The sequence below is a fragment of the Mustelus asterias genome, chromosome 6, assembly GCF_964213995.1.
Source record: "Mustelus asterias chromosome 6, sMusAst1.hap1.1, whole genome shotgun sequence".
NCBI lineage: Eukaryota > Metazoa > Chordata > Chondrichthyes > Carcharhiniformes > Triakidae > Mustelus > Mustelus asterias.
This window is the reverse complement of record NC_135806.1, coordinates 62,891,534-62,910,865: the sequence shown is the minus strand read 5'-3', so window position 1 is coordinate 62,910,865 and position 19,332 is coordinate 62,891,534. Positions and strand designations below refer to the sequence as shown.

The following is a 19,332-nucleotide window of genomic DNA, read 5'->3' as shown; positions in this document are numbered from 1 at the left end:
TCAGTAAAGCGTTTGATAAGGTTCCCCATGGTAAGCTTTTGCAGAAAATACGGACACATGGGATTGAGGTTGATTTAGTGGTTTGGATCAGGAATTGGCTAGCTGTAAGAAAACAAAAGGTGGTGGTTGATGGGAAATATTCATCCTGGAGTTCAGTTACTAGTGGTGTACCGCAAGGATCTGTTTTGGGGCCACAGCTGTTTGTCATTTTTATTAATGACTTGGATGAGGGCGTGGAAGGATGGATTAGTAAATTTGCGGATGACACTAAAGTCGGTGGAGTTGTAGACAGTGCGGAGGGAAGTGGCAGGTTACAGAGGGACATAGATAAGCTGCAGAGCTGGGCTGAGAGGTGGCAAATGGAGTTTAATGCGGAAAAGTGTGAGGTGATTCACTTTGGAAGGAGTAACAGGAATACAGAGTACTGGGCTAATGGTAAGATACTTGGTAGTGTGGATGAACAGTGGGATCTGGGTGTCCATGTGCATAGATCCCTGAAAGTTGGCACCCAGGTTGATAGGGTTGTTAAGAAGGCGTACGGTGTGTTAGCTTTTATTGGTAGAGGGATTGAGTTTCGGAGCCAGGAGGTCATGCTGCAACTGTACAAAATTCTGGTGCGGCCGCATTTGGAGTATTGCGTACAGTTCTGGTCGCCGTATTATAGGAAAGATGTGGAAGTGTTGGAAAGGGTGCAGAGGAGATTTACCAGGATGTTGCCTGGTATGGTGGGAAAATCGTATGAGGAAAGGCTGAGGGGCTTGAGGTTGTTTTTGTTAGAGAGAAGAAGGTTAAGAGGTGACTTAATAGAGGCATACAAGATGATCAGAGGATTAGATGGGGTGGATAGTGAGAGCCTTTTTCCTCGGATGGTGTTGGCTAGCACGAGGGGACATAGCTTTCAATTGAGGGGTGAGAGATATAGGACAGATGTTAGAGGTAGGTTCTTTACTCAGAGAGTAGTAAGGGCGTGGAATGCCCTGCCTGCAGCAGTGGTGGACTCGTCAACGTTGAGAGCGTTCAAGTGGTTATTGGATAAACATATGGATGATATTGGAATAGTGTAGATTAGAGGGGCTTTAGATTGGTACCACTGGTCGGCGCAACATCGAGGGCCGAAGGGCCTGTACTGCGCTGTTATGTTCTATAGGGATCAGAGGCTTGAAATGCACCACGCTTCAGGTCAAGTTGTGGGTGCTTAAAAAATCTTGAACCTCAGTACCTATTTTGTGGGAAACTGAAGCTTGAAGCAGAACAACTCTACAGGCACCCAATGTAGTTTTATCAGCCACAGAGGGGAAAGATGTTCTCCAGATGCTTTATGATATGTCATTAAAAAGTGCAACATTTTATTAAGCATCGCATAAAGGAGATCTTCTCTCCCAATCTTTAGTGTGAATTTTGATTAATTCTCTATTTTAAAAATTTTCAGCAAGGTGATATAAATGGTAATTTTCCAGATGTGTCCTGCCAGCAGGAAGCATCATGACATAGGAGCACTAATTGAAATTTAGGTTTACAGTGCACATGGTGCAGAATTGAGGGAGTACTGCACTGTTGAAGATGCTACTTTTCAGATTTAAACCAAGGCCCTGATGCTCTCTAAGGTGGACATTAAAAAAAATGTCATTATACTATATCAAAGAGCAGGGGAGTTATCCCTGAAGTCCTGGCCAATATTTGTCCTTCAGTCGACATCACAAAAACTAATTATCTGATCATTATCACATTGCTATTTGTGGGAACTTGCTGTGCGTAAGATTGACTGCTATGTTTCTAACGTTACAATTAGTCTATATTTCGGAAGTACTTGGTTGGTTTTAAACTACAGCTCAGTCTTCAACACCATTATTCCTACAAAACTCGTCTCCAAACTCCGTGGCCTGGGGCTCGGCTCCTCCCTCTGTGACTGAATCCTAGACTTCCTAACCCACAGACCGCAGTCAGTAAGGATAGGCACCAACACCTTCTCCCCGATCATCCTCCACACCGGTGCCCCACAAAATGTGTCCTCAGCCCCTTATTATATTCTCCTTGTACACCTATGACTGTGTGGCCAACTCCAACTTGATTTTCAAGTTTGCTGATGACACCACTGTAGTGGGACGTATCTCAACAATGATGGGACAGAGTACAGGAAAGAGATAGAGAATCTGGTGAACTGGTGCGATGACAATAATCTCTGTCAGCAAAATGAAGGAGATAGTCATTGGCTTCAAGAAGCACAGTGGAGGACATGCCGGTGTCTACATCAAAGGGGATGAAGTGGAAATGGTTGTGAGTTTCAAGTTTCTAGGTGTCTAAATCACTAACAACCTGTTCTGGTCCCTCCATGCTGACGCTATAGTTAAGAAAGCCCACCAATGCTTCTGCTTCCTCAGGAGGCTTAGGAAATTTGGCATGTCCGCTGCAACTCTCACCAGCTTTCACAGATGCACCAGAAAAAGCATTCTTTCTGGTTGTATCACAGCTTGGTAAGGCTCCAAGACAACAAGAAACTACAAATTGTTGTGAACGAAGGCCAGTCCATCACACAAACCAGCCTCACATCCATTGACTCTGTCTACTCTTTCCGCTACCTCGGGAAAGCAGCCAAGCATAATCAGGGATCTCGTGCACCGTGGACATTCTCTCTTCCACCTTCTTCCGTCGGGGAAAAAGATACAAAAGTCTGAGGTCACGTACCAACTGAATCAAGAACGGCTTCTTCCCTGCTGCCATCGGACTTTTGAATGGACCTACCTCATATTAGGTTGATCCTTATCTACACCCTAGCTATGACTGTAACACTACATTCTGCACCCTCTCCTTTCCTTCTCTATGTACAGCATACTTTGTCTGTACAGCGCGCAAGAACAATACTTTTCTCTATACTGATACATGTGACAATAATCAATCAATCAAAGTGCTTTGCAATATCATGGGGTGGTTTTGCACAATGTAAAATAAAGCCCTTATGCTGACTGCTCAGTTCAAGGGATAAATGGTTACGTAGTGGTAATGTCATTGGATGAGTAATGCACAGGCCCAGTTTAATCCTCTGGGGACATGAGTTCAAATCCCATCACAGCAGCTGGAAAAACTTAAATTCAATTAATTACTCTGGAATGTATAGCTAAACTCATCAATGGTGACCAGGAAACTGTCATAGATTGTCATAAAAACCCATCTGGCTTACCCATGTCCTTTCGGGGAAGGACATCTGACATCCTTACCTGATCTGGCCGACATGTAACTCTCAACTTCCCACTGAAATAACCTATCAAGCCACTCAGTTCAAGCATCTGGCCAGTGATGCCCACGCCCCATGAAATAATTTAAGTTAGTCTCTCATTATTTATCTACTCCATTCTGATGTAGTTCTAGATGCATTTATCCTTGCTGCCGCTGCTTGTCTGTTGCCTTGATCTATTCCATATGGATCATCTGACCTTGTTTTTGAATCCGCTGTGCGGCAATCTATCAAAATCTGGCTAAAATCCAAATTATTATTTCTGCTGAGGGGGTAAGGGGCCGATGATTGCGGGGGAGGGGGGAGAATGAGTCTATTAATGTAGGGGAGTATAGGGGGGGCGGTGGGGAGAAGGTGCCAATGATCGCTGGGGGGTAAGAAGGGCTGATGTTTGTGGGGAGGGTAGACTGGGCCGATGATTGCGGGGGAGAGGGGTTTGGAGTGAGTGCTGGCTCAGATCGGGGGTGGGGAGGGGAGCACCTAAGGCTTCAGTGGTGGGGTGGGGGGAGATTTATTGGAGCTCTGATTGGGGGGCCCTTCAAAGATAGCACACCGATCTCTGTGCAGCCGGGTTTTGCTGGCATGTTTAGGCCCCTGCCCCTCTATGACGGCATAAGTTATGACCCCTTGATTTTTTTGGCAGTGTTTGGTAGAATCTGGGAGAAAACTGACCTGTTTCTCTGGAGAGAAACACACTGATTTCCTTGCCAGAAACAACACTCTGCCATTTTTTGATAAGATTTCGCCCATTGTAAAGGTTTGAGTTCAAACTAGCAGTATGAATGGTTTGCATAAAACACATTTCATAATTACCATGAAAGTAATGTGTACAAAATTATGTCTGACACTTGAAATGATTTTGTTGTTAGCCATGATAGGCTGTTACTTCACTGCCCCATTGCAAGAATACTGTACTAGCGCCTGTCATGAACTCAGAACACCTTAAAATTCTTCACTACAACAGTTTTGTCTTTATATAGCACCTTTAACAAGCTGCTTTATAGGGGCATTATCAACAAAATTGGACACTGAAACACATGAAGAGATATTCAAGAACATGACCAAATGTTTGGTCAATGAGGTAGGTTTTAAGGAGCAAATTAAAGAGGGAAGAGAAGTGAACAGGTTTAGGGAGAGAGTTCCAGAACGTAGGGCCTTGGCAACTGAAGATTTGGTGAACAATAGTGGCACAATTAAAATTATGAACAATTAAGAGGAGAGAATTAAAAGAACGTAGCTATTTCAGAGAACTATGAGGGTGGGGGGAGATTGCATTGATAGGGAGAGGCAAGGCCATGGAAGAATTTGAAAACAAGGATGAGAATTTTAAAATGAAGATGTTGTTCGTAGGTCAGTGGACACAAGGGTGATGGGTGAACAGGATTTGGTGCAAGTTAGGACACTGGCAGCAGGGTTTTGGATTGTGTCAAGTTTGCAGACGGAAGAAAGCGGGAGACTGGCCAGGAATGCATTGAACTAGTTAAGTCTAGAGGTAACAAAGGCAGGTAACAAAGGTAGCAAACCCAACAAAGTACCTTTGAACTGTGTCCACTGTCGTAAGAAACGCAGCAGCCAATTTGCATGTACAAGATCCCACAAATAGCAAAATACATGACAAGATCACCTGTTCTACATGTTGACTGAGGAATGTTGATCAGTACACTATGAGAACGTCTCTGTTCTTTGTGGTTGGATCCTCTACGTCTGCTTGAGAGGGTAAATGGGACCTTGCTTCAACATCTCATCTGAAGGACAGTATCCCTAACACTATAGCATTACTTCAGTAATGCATAGATTATGTGCTCATGTCTCTAGATTTGGCCTTGAACACATGACCTTCTGACTCAGAGGTGAAAGTGTTGTCATTGAGTCAAAGCAGGCACCTAACAGTATGAATGAAATGAAGTAATCTAAACACAGGTTGCAAATCAACCTCTCCGGAAATTTATTAGGCTCTTAACTTAAAGATAAACCTTGAATTAAACAAGAGACGACACCGCGGAGAGGTTTTTGAGTAATAATTTTGGTCTACTTACCTTTTTCTCAGGCTTTGATTTATCTTCAGCTTTGTCTCCACAGCTTTAATACATGAGCTAGGCCTCCACTATTTTTTTTTTGAAAGCCCCAGATTGAAATTCCCAGCAGTTATTATGCTGCAGTATAACATTTTAATGGGCCATTTGTGCACACCATCCTCCCTAGCCATGCATAGACTGTATGCCAAGGCTCCTTGTTCCATTCTTGCTCCCTTGAACTGAGTGCTGACATGTTCTGATTCACCCTTACTCCAGTCCCAAATTACAGTCTGATTTCAAGGCCATTGTCCCCGCTGTCTCCATATTTTCCATCTGTACCAACTTTAGCTCTCCTACTTCTCACACCTTCATTATTAAGCTGAATGTTTTACACCAGTTCTTACAGATTTGTGCCCATCTCATTCATCTCTGACTAGCTGCATATTAGCTGCCATCTAACGGAAATGTGAGAGGGTGATTGCACAGCTTTGTGTGATCCTATCTTTTAAATTGGAGGCAGTAAATACTCTCTGTCATGTCCAGGTACAGGTCTTGAGTTTATGAATGATTGGCCAAAATACCTCCAGTGATGTAACAAAAACAGAAAACCGATGTAATGTAAACAGAAAATGCTGGAAAATCTCCCATGTCTGACAGTATCTGTGGAGGTAGAATAGATGTGGAGATGCCGGCGTTGGACTGGGGTAAGCACAGTAAGAAGTCTCACAACACCAGGTTAAATTCCAACAGGCTTATTTGGTAGCACAAGCTTTCGGAGCACTGGCCCTTCATCAGGTGAGTGGGAGTTGTGTTCACAAACAGGGCATATATAGACACAAACTCAATTTACAAGATAATGGTTGGAATGCGAGTCTTTACAGGTAATCAAGTCTTAAAGGTACAGACAATGTGAGTGGAGAAAGGATTAAGCACAGGTTAAAGAGGTGTGTATTGTCTCCAACCAGGACAGTTGGTGAGATTTTGCAAGCCCAGGGAAGTGATAGGGGTTAGAGATAGTGTGACATGAGCCCAAGATCCCGATTGAGGCCATCCTCATGTGTGCGGAACTTGGCTACCAGTTTCTGCTCAGTGATTCTGCATTGTCGTGAAGGCTGCCTTGGAGAACGCTTAACCGAAGATCAGAGGCCGAATGCCCGTGACCGTTGAAGTGTTCCCCGCTGGGAAGAGAACACTCCTGCCTGCCTGGTGATTGTCGAGCGGTGTTCGTTCATCCGTTGTCGTAGCGTCTGCATGGTCTCCCCAATGTACCATGCCTCGGGACATCCTTTCCTGCAGCATATCAGGTAGACAATGTTGGCCGAGTTGCAAGAGTATGTACTGTGTACCTGGTGGATTGTGTTCTCACGTGAGATGATGGCATCCGTGTCGATGATCCGGCACGTCTTGCAGAGGTTGCTGTGGCAGGGTTGTGTGGTGTTGTGGTCACTGTTCTCCTGAAGGCTGGGTAGTTTGCTGCGGACAATGGTCTGTTTGAGGTTGTGCAGTTGTTTGAAGGCAAGAAGTGTCACGGGCATTCAGCCTCTGATCTTTGGATAAGCGTTCTCCAAGGCGGCCTTACGACACACGACAACGCAGAATCGCTCACATTGTCTGTATCTTTAAGACTTGATTACCTGTAAAGACTCGCATTCTAACCATCATCTTGTAAATTGAGTTTGTTTCTATATATGCCCTGTTTGTGAACACAATTCCCACTCACCTGGTGAAGGGGCAGTGCTCCGAAAGCTTGTGCTACCAAATAAACCTGTTGGACTTTAACCTGGTGTTGTGAGACTTCTTACAGAGAGAATAGAGCCAACGTTTTGAATCTGGATGACCCTTTGTCAGAGCTGACCTGGATGCATTGTACCTCACAAACCCCTCTTTCTTATCTGAATTGTTTAGCACTTACGGAGCCCAAAAGCAATGCCCATCCTTATCCTGTCATTAGGAGTAACAGTCAAAGCCAGCAATAGTGAAGTTTAATGAAGAAAAGTCTTGGTGGGAACAAAAAACAAAGTGCTAAAAAAGGAGAACTACCCAACAAAACCAGTAAGTACATGGATCAAAAGACAACAAGCAACCCCAAACACCTGCTTTTCCCCTATTTCTGATGTGGAGATGCCGGCGTTGGACTGGGGTAAACACAGTAAGAAGTTTAACAACACCACGTTAAAGTCCAACAGGTTTAATAAACCTGTTGGACTTTAACCTGGTGTTGTTAAACTTCTTACTGTGTTTTCCCTATTTCAACAGGTGAGCTCCAGGGACTTCCACACCACAATGGATGACTGAAGCTCACACTTTGTGAGGTGCTAAATCTGGCTGGCAAACTTTTATCTATTAGATTTTACTGTTTAGAGTTGGGCTGCATATGCTAGTATTGAGACATTATTATTCACTGCTAAATTGCACCTTGTAAAATCAGGCATGCAACAAATCGGCATGCCTCATTTTATGAGCTCCTGGTTTCCTGGGGCCTCTCAGAATTTACCCTATTAAGTATATCAATAAAGGAATGTGTGTGGGAGTCAGGCAAAGACTTTGAGAGCCATACAGAAAGACAAGATGGGGAGCAAGAGATTTACAAATTGTGTTGGAAATAGTGAGAAAAATACTCAAACATAAACAGAAAAGTATCAACAATGTAGTGGGAATAGTCTGTGGCATAATGAAGGAGAGAAAGTGGAACATAAAGCAAAGAGCAGATGTCACTCAAAGAGGATGAATCGGCAGAAGCGAAGCAGAATTTCTTTGTACCTTGCTGAACTTGACAGAAAACTACTATAACGCATAAAACCAATTACTGTGATAATCATAGTCTGGTTATGATTATTCAAATTTCAAGCAATTTTTATACTCAGGGTTGAAGTGTGGACTGGAATGACTAGCAGATGTTGACTGACATGTAAGCATTCATTAGTTTTGAAGAAATAAGAGCTTTACACCTTTTGTTGGAACTTTTGTTTCTAACAAAGTAGAAGTTGCAATATTTGCATAAATTACCCTAACTTATTCACCTGTGTAAGTAGAATGGATCCAACAGGGGTATTGCATGTGGAGCAGGTCGATAATTACATGCCTGAAGTACCTCAGTTTCAAAGCGAGTTGCATTGGGTCTGGGCTGCCAAACAGAGTCAGGTTTGAGATTTCTCATAGGAGTCAAGTGAAGGTTGGGTACAAAAGTTGGATGAGGCTGTGTTTTCCAAAATCTGCTGTTGGTTCTGTCAATGCCATGCTGAAAGTTTGAAACCTTGTCTTTGCTTCATATAGCTTATCTCTATATGAAGCAGGACTAAAAGAGCAATTAATTCAATTTTCATATATTTTGACATTGACCACATCTGCATAATTTTCCCTAGATTTTCATTTTAACAAGGAAATATCAAGCAATTCTGAGGGATACAAGTTTCATAAATATATCTTGGCATGAAAGTAAGACTTTGTAGTAGCAGTAAAGTTGGAAGGAATGTCAACGATTGTTTTCTACGAATCTTACCAATTGCCAGTTTAAGGTTAATGGAAGGAGGTAATTAAGGCCCAAGAAGATTTTAGTATTTTTCGAAATGTGGCCTTTAAAGCAGGTTTAATTTTGAAAGGAAGGTGAATGTTTCATTTATTTTGTATTTTGGTGCTATAATAATGTATTCTTCCACTTTGAGTTAGAAAGCACATGGTCATTGTGTTTTTCTAGCTCTCCGAGGAAGCAGCAAAAGAGCAGCAGCAACTAAAGTCCATGTTGCGATGGCGAAGGCTTCAAGATGAACTTCAGAACTCTGAAGAAGAATTGCAAGTGCTGAGGTGAGCACAGCTACATTGCACATTAGTGATGGTGCCAAATGATTAGGCATCTTGTTGTCTTAGAAAATGATTTGAAATTTATAAAGTAATAATGAAAAGCACACATTTAAATCCAACAGATTGCGCCTCCGGATATTTGAATTAAACTGATTTTGAGTGTGTGGTCATTAGTTAGGTGCCTATTGTGGAATGTATCACTTCCAATTTTAAGTTGAACTTTTTTCAGCACCGGAAAAATACGTATCTGCTCCTTTTATGTTCATGTTCCTGGAGTACTTGATATATCAGTTTGGCTGAGCCAAACTCTCGTTGGATCCCAATTTAAAAGAAGATCCTTGTGTTCCAAGGTTTAAGCCTGAGGGAAACTCATAGCACACATTGTCAATTTTTAATTGCACTTGGTTGCTAAAATTTGTTTCTTTTTTGCTTGAACTACTTTGCCTTTTTGTACAATAAGTCCATTTGTTTTCCACCCGCAATCTCCCCTCCCCCAACCACTGTTTCTTGAAATGTTTAATTATCCATAGAAGTGTAATGCATTTATAACACAAGGAAGTCATTCAGACCACTGTGTCCATGCCAGTTATTTGCTAAAACAATCCAAAATTAAACCACTGCTGCATGCTCCCCCCACAATCCTGCATCATCATCCTTTGTTTCAATATTTATCCATTATCTTTCCCTTAATTTTTGTCTCAATCCCACCCTGTGGCAAAACATTCCATGCTGCAAAAACTCTGTACATTAAGAAATTTCTTCCAACTACTTTCTCACCCTCTTAGTAATTACTTTAAGTTCACAGAATGACAAATTACAGAATGGTTACAGCACAGGAGGCTAAACGGCCCATCATGTCGGCATTGGCTCTCTGAAGAAGCAACTTATCTCGTGCCAATTTCTGGCCTTCTTCCTATAACCAGCACCATTGACTCCACTGTCATGGGAAATTGTCTTGCCTTATTCACTACATCAAATTCACAGAATTTAAAAACCTCTATTATGGTCCCAAATATCTTGAGTTTCTCATTCTGGTGAAACTATTCTATATGATCTGTATGGCTTTAGTCCTTTCTATAATGGGGCACTTAAAACTGCATAATGTTGCCTAACTATTGTCTTGAACAAATGTATCATTACCTCTTTGCTATTGCATTCTCTGCCTCTATTTATGAAGCCCCAATTTATTGGTCTCTTTATGGCTTTGGTATCTGCACTCACTCTCATGGAATTATGTGTTTAAACTCATAGGTGTCACTGTTTATCGACATCATTCAGCATCTTTTTGTACCTGTATTCCTCCCCCCCCCCCCCCCCCCCCCACCGTGCCCCAAACCATATTACCTTGATATGCCATCAGAATCCTCGCTATACCACCAGTATGCACATTAAGTTAACCTGTCCCTAACTTCCTGAAGTATTTGAGTCCTCTTCACCATTTTTGGTCAACAACAGATTTTGAGATTGTGCTTCCCTGTGTCCAAATCCAAATCCTCAGTACATATTGACAACAATACTAGTCACAGGATATACCATTTCCAACCCTTTCCGAATCTGAGCAACATCTATTTAGTCTAACTCCTTACTGGTAGTGAATCAAATTTCTATTAATGTTATTACATTTCCTCTTACAATATATGTCAGAAATTTTGTAGAAGACTTTTCTGACACACCTTACCTAGCACCTTCTGAAAATTCAATATATATTGTATCTATCTGTCTAATTAGTCATCTCTTTTTTAAAAAAGTTAATTTAACAATCTTTCTTGCTATTATCGATTAACTCATGCATTTCTGAATACAGTGCAATTTCAGATTAGCAGGTTTAGTTTTACCTGTGCACATAACAAATGTTTGTCACCTTAGTGCTTCTTCCTGGAGACAGTGTGCTGTACATGTGTTCAATTTAATCTTGTGCTGCTACAACACACTTCCTCAATGGTACCAGTATAAATGGAATTGCTGCATACTCTGGTTCTGCTGAATAGCATTGTCATGCAAATGCAGATTGTGGACTTCTCCATACTTAGTATTTTCTGCAATGGTTTGCTTATATCAATCTTTAATGTTTATTCATGTTTAGTAACCATTCTTTTGAAATACCCAAGGTCTGGATTCCTGCCCTTAAAAACTGTAGGACAATGATCTAACTTTGCTGGTTAACACTTTCCTACTCCCCCTGTACCGTGAACACTTGCTGCTTTTCCATTAAACTCTGTGCTTCAAACAATACAGTTGGCTCAACCTCAGGATCCAAATTCCTTTAGTGGTGCTGTTTTGGAGGTTTAGAATGAAGCACAGTATATGATATGAGATGCAAGCGTTTACTGGTTCCCTGGCCCCCAGATTAGCTTCACTTTTTCTTATTAATTCATGGGATGTGGGCGTTACTGGCTGGGTAATCATTTATTGCCCATCCCCGAGGTTTAAGAGTCAATCACATTGTTGTGGATCTGGAGTCACTTGTAGGCCAGACCAGGTAAGGATGACAGATTTCCTTCCCTAAAGGACACTAGTGAACCAGTTGGGGTTTTCCGACAATTGACAGTGGCTTCATGGTCATCATTAGACTTTTAGTTCCAGATTTTTATTGAATTCAAATTTCACCATCTGCCGTGGTGGGATTCGAATCCAGGTCCCCAGAGCATTACTCTGGATATCTGGATTACCATTCCAGGGACAATACCACTAGACCACTGCCTCCCCTAAACACACCTTGAGAAAGAGAACAGCATCTGTTCTGATGGTACTTCAATAAGAACTCGTCAAATGTAACTCTTCACTGACATGAAAAGGTTCTTTAGAGTTGGCTTTGATGCCAGTGAATAGCATGAGAAAAGGAACAACAGAAATTTAGTACTCTCCCCATCCCCTATTTCTATAGTGGTCCCTGTGTTTGATTTATGTTGTTGATTCCTCAAAAATGATTAAGGGATAGAGGTTAGGGCTTTTTCTCATTCTCGGTCATTCCTGGTCTTACAAAAAGGGGAGGATGAATGCTTTATATTCCTGGAGTGTAACGTATTCAGCAAAGTTGGGGAAGGAAAGGAGAATGAGGGAGAGCGATTTCATGATGCATGAAATTATTACAGTACCAGAAAGAAAAAGATATTCTGGATTTCCCTTTAATGTAGTTTCCCTTTTAAAGCTTGAAAAGACTGCAGCTCCTGCGTGAAGTTTTTGTCGTGCTCTGATTGATAAGCATGCTTATTATTAACTGCAATGCTTACAGACAGGCTTTACCTTTGATCTGAAGACCTTGGCTGACTTTTTCCATCCAGAGGTCTCTTCACTGATACTGAAGTAGCGTGCTTTCACTGGGGGATGCTTTCAGCCCTAGAAGAGGCTGGTACCAATCCCCTGTCACTATGACTTATCACCTATACAGCCAAGGTGACACAGCTGGGAAGGTGGTGGGGGTGCAATTGCCTCTCTGTGTTGAGAGGTTGTGGGTGCACCCTTGGCCAGCAGGAGGCCGCCAGGTCCGTGGTAGGGGAGGAAGGGGGGCTTGTCTTTCAACACTGAGATCGGCGCACCCTTTGAGAATTGGTACCCTGCTCCGATCTCTGTAAAGCCGAGCTGGCCGGCGTGTTTTGTGCTATGCATATTTTTAGATACGAAAGGTGGGTGAAAATTATCTGACAGGTACTGCTAATGCCATTGGGAAACTGGTTTTCCCGCTGGCAGCAGCACTAACACAGAATTGGTAGGCTAAATGATGGCCTCTTGTGCTGTACTAGTCCATGATTCTAATGAGCTCATCCTAGAAAGTTCCTGTAGATTTGCATTAGCACCTAATCATTTGCTACTAGTCATTTCCCTCTGGATTTCAACAGGAGAATCTACCTCAAGAAGCCACACGATTCACCATTAGTCTCCCAGAATTACTGTGAATACGTGTGATATAATCTTTCAGATGTCTTGTAGATTTCTGGTAGAGCATTGATAGCTTGCTATATTTTGTGATACTTTTGTGGAACTCCTTTAACGTTACAGACCGAACAAAGAGAGTACAGGTGAGGTGAGTGACTCTGGGGCAACAATTGTCAAACATGGCCTAAATCCAGGAAAAACCTTTATGCAAGTCCATTATCTAAAGGTAAGAACTTTATTTTGTATGAAAAAGAATTCTGCTCAGCAATCCTAAAGGTGCCGACTTGGATATATTCCATTGGCATTGACTGCAATCATTCACACCAAGTGTTCATCCTTCAGACAAGGGACCAAAATGGTCAGAGTGAACAGATCCATGGCAAAGATCACATCAAAGTCCTTTTCTGTCCTGACAATCTTGTAAATTCACTTTTGAACATGGCTTATTGAATTATCAAACTCAGTCCCCCAAAAGGCTATGTTTGTTGGATCAATTGAAATTTTCAAGACTGCTATCAATAATGTTATGTAAGGGTATCAAGGAATATGGAAAGATTACAGTGGGTGGAATTAAGTTGCAGATCAGCCAAAGTCCTATTAAATAGTGCATCATGCTTGTGGGGTTAAATGGCCTAGTCTGCTTCCTGATACAATCAGAAGTGGAAATCGTGACTATATTTTAGCACCCCCCCCCTATAACCAAGACACCCTGTAATCAATTGCAATGTTCTGACCAATTGCCTGTGTCCAGCACTGAAGCATTTATGCTGCTCATACATTACATATGGGATATTTTGGAATAAACTACAACTGTTTTGTCTTCTATATGAAAAAGTATTCTATTACATTTCAGCCTTGGAGATAAATTTTGATCTGTTACTATGCAGAAATTTATGTCAGTTCACATATCACTGAAGAGTTTGGCACAATTCTGTCATCTTTGATCAATATTTTGTTGTATTTGCTTATCATTCTGTCTTGTCTATTTGCTGCTTCTTGTACTTATTGCTGTAAGAAGGGGCTGCCATAATGGGGTTATGTCAAACTGAAGTATTATAGTCTAATTGGTTCTTGTGAGAAAATCAAATGCCAGATTCAATTATTTTGCACCACTTGGAGAACTGTTTTTATTAAAACACGTATTTGCATCAGTACATCCATGGATCTAATTGCATTACTTTAGTATATATGTATCACAGTGTTATTGGATAGTTGTCATGTGACAATGAAGAGGCTCTTGGTAAATCCTTAGATGCTCCTCAGAATTATTTTCATTGTGAATCTTCTCACAAGTTGTAGCTTCTAGATGCTGGATTTAATGAAATGTAGAATTTATGCATTTTATATTATCAGGAGAAATAAACTGGATTAAAGCAGATGCAAAGTTGGCTCCTGTCATCAAAGGCATAGTGCTAAGTGGGTGCGAATTATATTTTTTAAAGGAAGAAAAATGTAATTGTTCAGTTCTTTCAGTGAAACTATATAAGGAAAGATAGCGAGCATTAAAATAATGGTGGGATTCAGTTTGATGTGTTGAAATTTTATTTGATACTTAATAGGTATATGTACTGCATGTAATGAAGTTATTGTCATTATTCATGTGTCATGATTAAGATTTCATTTAATCCTGTGATCATTTTTGTTCATAGGGTTATTTTTTTCTTCATTATCTTGAGAACAGAGTTGGACAAAAAGCATTTCTGAAGTTTTTCAGGCTATTTGTGGAGCGATTTCATGGACAACTGATACTTTCTCAGGTGAATTATTTTGTGAGAACTGTTTGTTTATAGATGTCTTTTGCTGCAGCCCAATACTGTAAGTGTGAGACATGCAGTGACTAATCACTAAAGCACATAAATAACAGTTGCATTAACAAAAGTAGTGTTTATGCTTTACCCAGAGAAAAGTGTTTAGCTTGTGCTTAATCCATTTTTCATGAGGCTTTAACCAAAACTGTGGTGGTGAATGGAGAGCCTGAGCATAAGACCATAAGAAATAGGAACAGGAGTAGACCATTCAGCCCTTTGAGCCTACTCCATAATTTAATAGGATAATGGCTAATCTAACACTCAGTAAGTACACTTTCCCGGCTTATCTCTGTAACCCTTAATTCCCCTACTGATTAAAAAGCTATTGATCTGAGCCTTGAAAATGTTCAAGGACTTGGCCTCCACAGCTTCCTGCAGTAAAGAATTCCAAAAATTCACCGCTCAGAAGAGAAATGGTTCCTCAGATTTGTCTTAAATGAGTAACCCTTTATTCTATGACTATGCCCTCTGGTCCACTACATGAGTGGAAATATCCTCCCAACATTTACCCTGTCTGTTGGACTTTAACCTGGTGTTGTTAAACTTCTTACTGTGTTAACCCCCAAAGAGCATTGAATTAATGCATATATATTTCAGCGTTTATATAAAGTGTGAAGCTCAAATGAGCTCTTATTAAACACGCTGAGTAAACTGTACTAACATTAGTTAAAAATGTAGTACAAGCTGTTAGATTGTAATTCCTTTTTGTCACAGTTGTTATTATTTCAAAATTAGGATTTTCTGCACATGTTTATGGCGAATTTTTCAGAACTAAGAAGGTATGTAGAAAATTCATTTTGTTTTGCAGTTAAAACATGATGTTCAGGGCAAGGCATTGGGAAGGGAACAAATCATAACTGAATGACAGAAATAAGTCCTACAATCATTGTAATGCCTTTTTGTTAATATTCACATTGTTTAGCAAACAACAAATTAATCCAGTCCAATAATAAAATAATTTTCGTGGTACTTGTTTGATTTATTTGTATTTTCATAAATTCATAGAATGGTACAACACAGAAGGAGGCTGTATGACCCATCATGCCTCTCCCAGCTGTTTGAAAAAAGAACAATCAATTTAGTCTCACTCTGCTGCTACTCCCTATTGCCCTATGATTTTTTCCCTTCAAGCATCTATCTAATTTCCTTTTGAAAGTTGTGGGTTTTTTCCATTACCCTTTCTGGCAGTACATTTCAGACCATTAGAATTTGCAATGTAAAACATTTTTTTCATGTCTGTTTCTTTTGCTAATTAACTTTTAGATCTGAGTCCTTCTCCTTGTTAATTCTACTGAAATCCCAGTTTCTCTAGTCTGTCCACGTAGCTGAAATCTTTGATCTCTGGTACCGTTCCACTCAATCTCCGCTGTACCTTCTCTAATCTTGACATCTTTTCTATAATGAGGTGTCCAAAATTGGCCACAATACACCAGCTGGGGCCTAAAATGTGTTTTTATAAAGGTTGAGCACAATTTTCTTGTTTTTGTACACTCTGCCTCCATTTACAAAACCAAGAATCCTGTATGCCTTTGAACAACCTTCTCAACTTGTCCTGTCACTTTCAAAGACTTGTGAACCGAGACCCCAAGGTCTCTTTCTTTCTGTATCCCCTTTAAAATTGTTTTATTTTGTTTATATTGCCTCATCTTATTCTTTCTACCAAAATGAATCACTTCACCCTTCTCTGCATTAAATTTCATCTGCATATTTGACAGTTTATGCCCTCTTGATGTCTGTTGTTATCCTTCTCAGTGCCTACTACATTTCTAAATTATATCTCATTTAACTTTGAAATTTTGCCTTGTATTCCCAAATCCAGGCCATTAATATATATCAATAGGAAGTGTGGTCCAATGCACCCTCTATTTTATTTTCTTTGAGTACATGGGTAATTTAATTGCGTGGCCCCTTTCATTTTTTTGCATGGCTGTGCACACTTAATAACTTAAAAGGACCAACTTGTGAATGGCTTGTGCCAGAATTCTGGGTTGCAGTGCAGCTGCATGGCTGTGCACCTTAGAGGGAACATTGATATGGTCTCAACATCAACTTCTGAGGGATAGAATTGTGTATTTCTCTCCAAACTGATGAGCAGCCATTCAACGCCATTTTGTTTTCTGTCCCTTAGCTAATTTTGAAGACCTGTAGCCACTCTCCCATTAAACCTCATGGGCTTCAATTTTGCTAACAAGTCTGTTATGTAACTTATCAAATGTCTTTTGAAAGTACATATTCACAATACTCTTATCACCCACTACACAACTTCATTAAAGTGCTCAGTCATGTTAATCCAATATGATTTGTCTTCAACAAACATGGCTTTCATTTGAAGTGGAGATGCCGGCGTTGGACTGGGGTCCGGCATCTCCACATCATGATCTCCACATCATGACTACCATCGACACCGCAAACTGCTGGCTCCAAGTGGAGAGGATCTCCAAGAAGAACCCCAGTCCTACTTTCATTTGAACCCATATTTAACCAAGCAGCAATTTTGTTTTTCCTAGATTGTTGTCTCTCAGTATTCCCCCAATGATGATGTTAGGCTGAGTAGCCAGTAGTTGCCGGATTTATCTCTCCTTTCTTGAATAGGGGTGGAATGTTTGAAATCTTCCTGTCCTGGTAGTATAATGGAGTATGTTAAACTAAGTCCTACTAAGGGTTAACTGTAACAGTCCGTGATGTCATGGAAGGAAGTGACATACACTCATGTGATCTGAGACTTGAGGAAGGTAAACATGGTCAGAATTAGAGTAGGGTGGTCTCATAACCGTAAAGAGGTTACAAGACGGTAAGAGTATTTTGCAGCTAACAGTCTTGAAGAATTTATTAAAACTAGAATTCTCCAGCACTGCTGCCATAATCAAGTAGGATTGGAAGATTATGGCAAGGTCTTCTGCAATTTCCACCCTTGCTTCCTATCAGAATTCATCCCATCCAGATCACATGACTTTTCTACTTTTGAGTGTTGCCAACTTTTGAAGTACTCTTTATTTTTATCCTATCCAATTTCTCTACTATCTCTATTACTGTGACATTGATGGTAACCTCATCTTTGGGGAAGACAAATACAGAATACACATTTAATACCTTGGACATGGCTTCTGCCTCTACAGGGAGGTTTATTTTTGGCCCCACCCTTCCTCTTATTACCCTTTTACTATTTATATGTTTCTGAAAGATTTTTGTATTCTATTTAATGTTACCCAGCAAAGTACAGGGTTCTCTCTTTGATAGTAAGTTCCTTTTTCAGTTTCCTCTGTATTTTTTGTATTCCACATTGTTCTCTACAGAATTATGAATCTCTCATTTATCATATGACTACTTTATTTCTTTTTAATTCCTATATCTTTAGTCATCCAGAGTGCTCAAGTTTTGGATGCCATTCCTTTACCCATTTTAGGAATGGATCTTGTCTGTACTTGAACTGGCATCTTTTTGAAGATCTTCCATTGCTCCTTTACTGTTTTACCTGCCATCTCTGATGCCAGTCCACAAGGTGCGGTTCCCTTTCAACTCAAAATTAACCCTTCCACAGTTGAGTATTTTCACATTTGGTTTTTTTTTTTAACATCCTTTTCCAAAAATATTCTAAACCTAATATTGTGATAGTTTTAAGTTTATTCATTATTGTCACAAATAGGCTTACAGTAACATTGCAATGAAGTTACTGTGAAAATCCCCTAGCCGCCACACTCCAGTGCCTGTTCAGTTACACTAAGGGAGAATTTAGCATGGCCAGTGCACCTAACCAGCACGTCTTTTGGATTGTGGGAGGAAACTGGAGCACCCGGAGGAAACCCACGCTGACATGGGGAGAACGTGCAGACTCCACATAGACAGTGACACAAGCTGGGAATCGAACCTGGGTCCCTGGTGCTATGAGACAGCAATGCTAACCACTGTACCACCGTGTCACCCTGGTGTTTCTCAAATGCCCTCCCTCTGAAATGTAAATATAAACAGAAAGTACTGGAAAAACTTTTCTTCTGAACTGGAAACATGTTCCACTTAGTTCACCTATTCCCCAGAATTAGATCCAGCACTGTGTCCTTCCAAATTAGGCTGAAAAGTCTCTGATCAATCAAGTTCTCTTGTTTTAAAAAAAAATTCAGGAATTTCTCCCACTTTTTAAAAACAAAAATCATAGTTGACATTTTACCAATATTTCTCTTTTTGCTTCATTCACCATAGTCAAGGACTGTCCATGGAAGCTATTTATCAAAACTGGCTGGATGTAGCAGGATTACCAAAGGTAATTTCTCTTTTGCACATTATAATGTGAGTCGTATCTAAACTGCTTGTATTTCGATTCATAAATCCATGTGTCAGTGCTTACCAAAGACTGAGTGCAAATTAATTCATTGAAAATGTATTCTATATAAAATCTGTGGAATGTTAATTTAAATGCAACATGTTTGCTACTTTAGGATTTACAGAAACAATCCATACGTTAGACAAATTAATAAATAATTATGGATAAGCCAAAAAGCAATTGTAAATTTACATAGTCCACAAAAAAGGATATTAAAGCACTGGAGAAAGTACAGGAATGATTATTAAAATGTTATCAGAATTAAGAGATTGCAGCCATAAGGATGAAACTCTT

The 19,332-nt window shown here is 40.4% G+C and overlaps 1 protein-coding gene across 7 annotated transcripts in view; it reads left to right on the top strand.

The window, feature by feature from the left end:
- The window catches only part of aopep (aminopeptidase O (putative)), a 240,863-nt gene that overhangs the window by 93,434 nt on the left and 128,097 nt on the right, over positions 1-19,332 (top strand). For 5 of the 7 annotated variants that reach the window (XM_078214419.1, XM_078214421.1, XM_078214423.1 and 2 more), the window contains 5 exons: positions 8,939-9,045; positions 13,039-13,141; positions 14,565-14,672; positions 15,459-15,502; positions 18,918-18,978. In XM_078214419.1, the coding sequence (XP_078070545.1) occupies positions 8,939-9,045; positions 13,039-13,141; positions 14,565-14,672; positions 15,459-15,502; positions 18,918-18,978 (423 nt within the window). Of the gene's footprint in view, positions 1-8,938; positions 9,046-13,038; positions 13,142-14,564; positions 14,673-15,458; positions 15,503-18,078; positions 18,261-18,917; positions 18,979-19,332 lie in introns of all 7 variants that reach the window. The other 2 variants (XR_013498171.1, XR_013498172.1) reach the window with 2 other exon arrangements.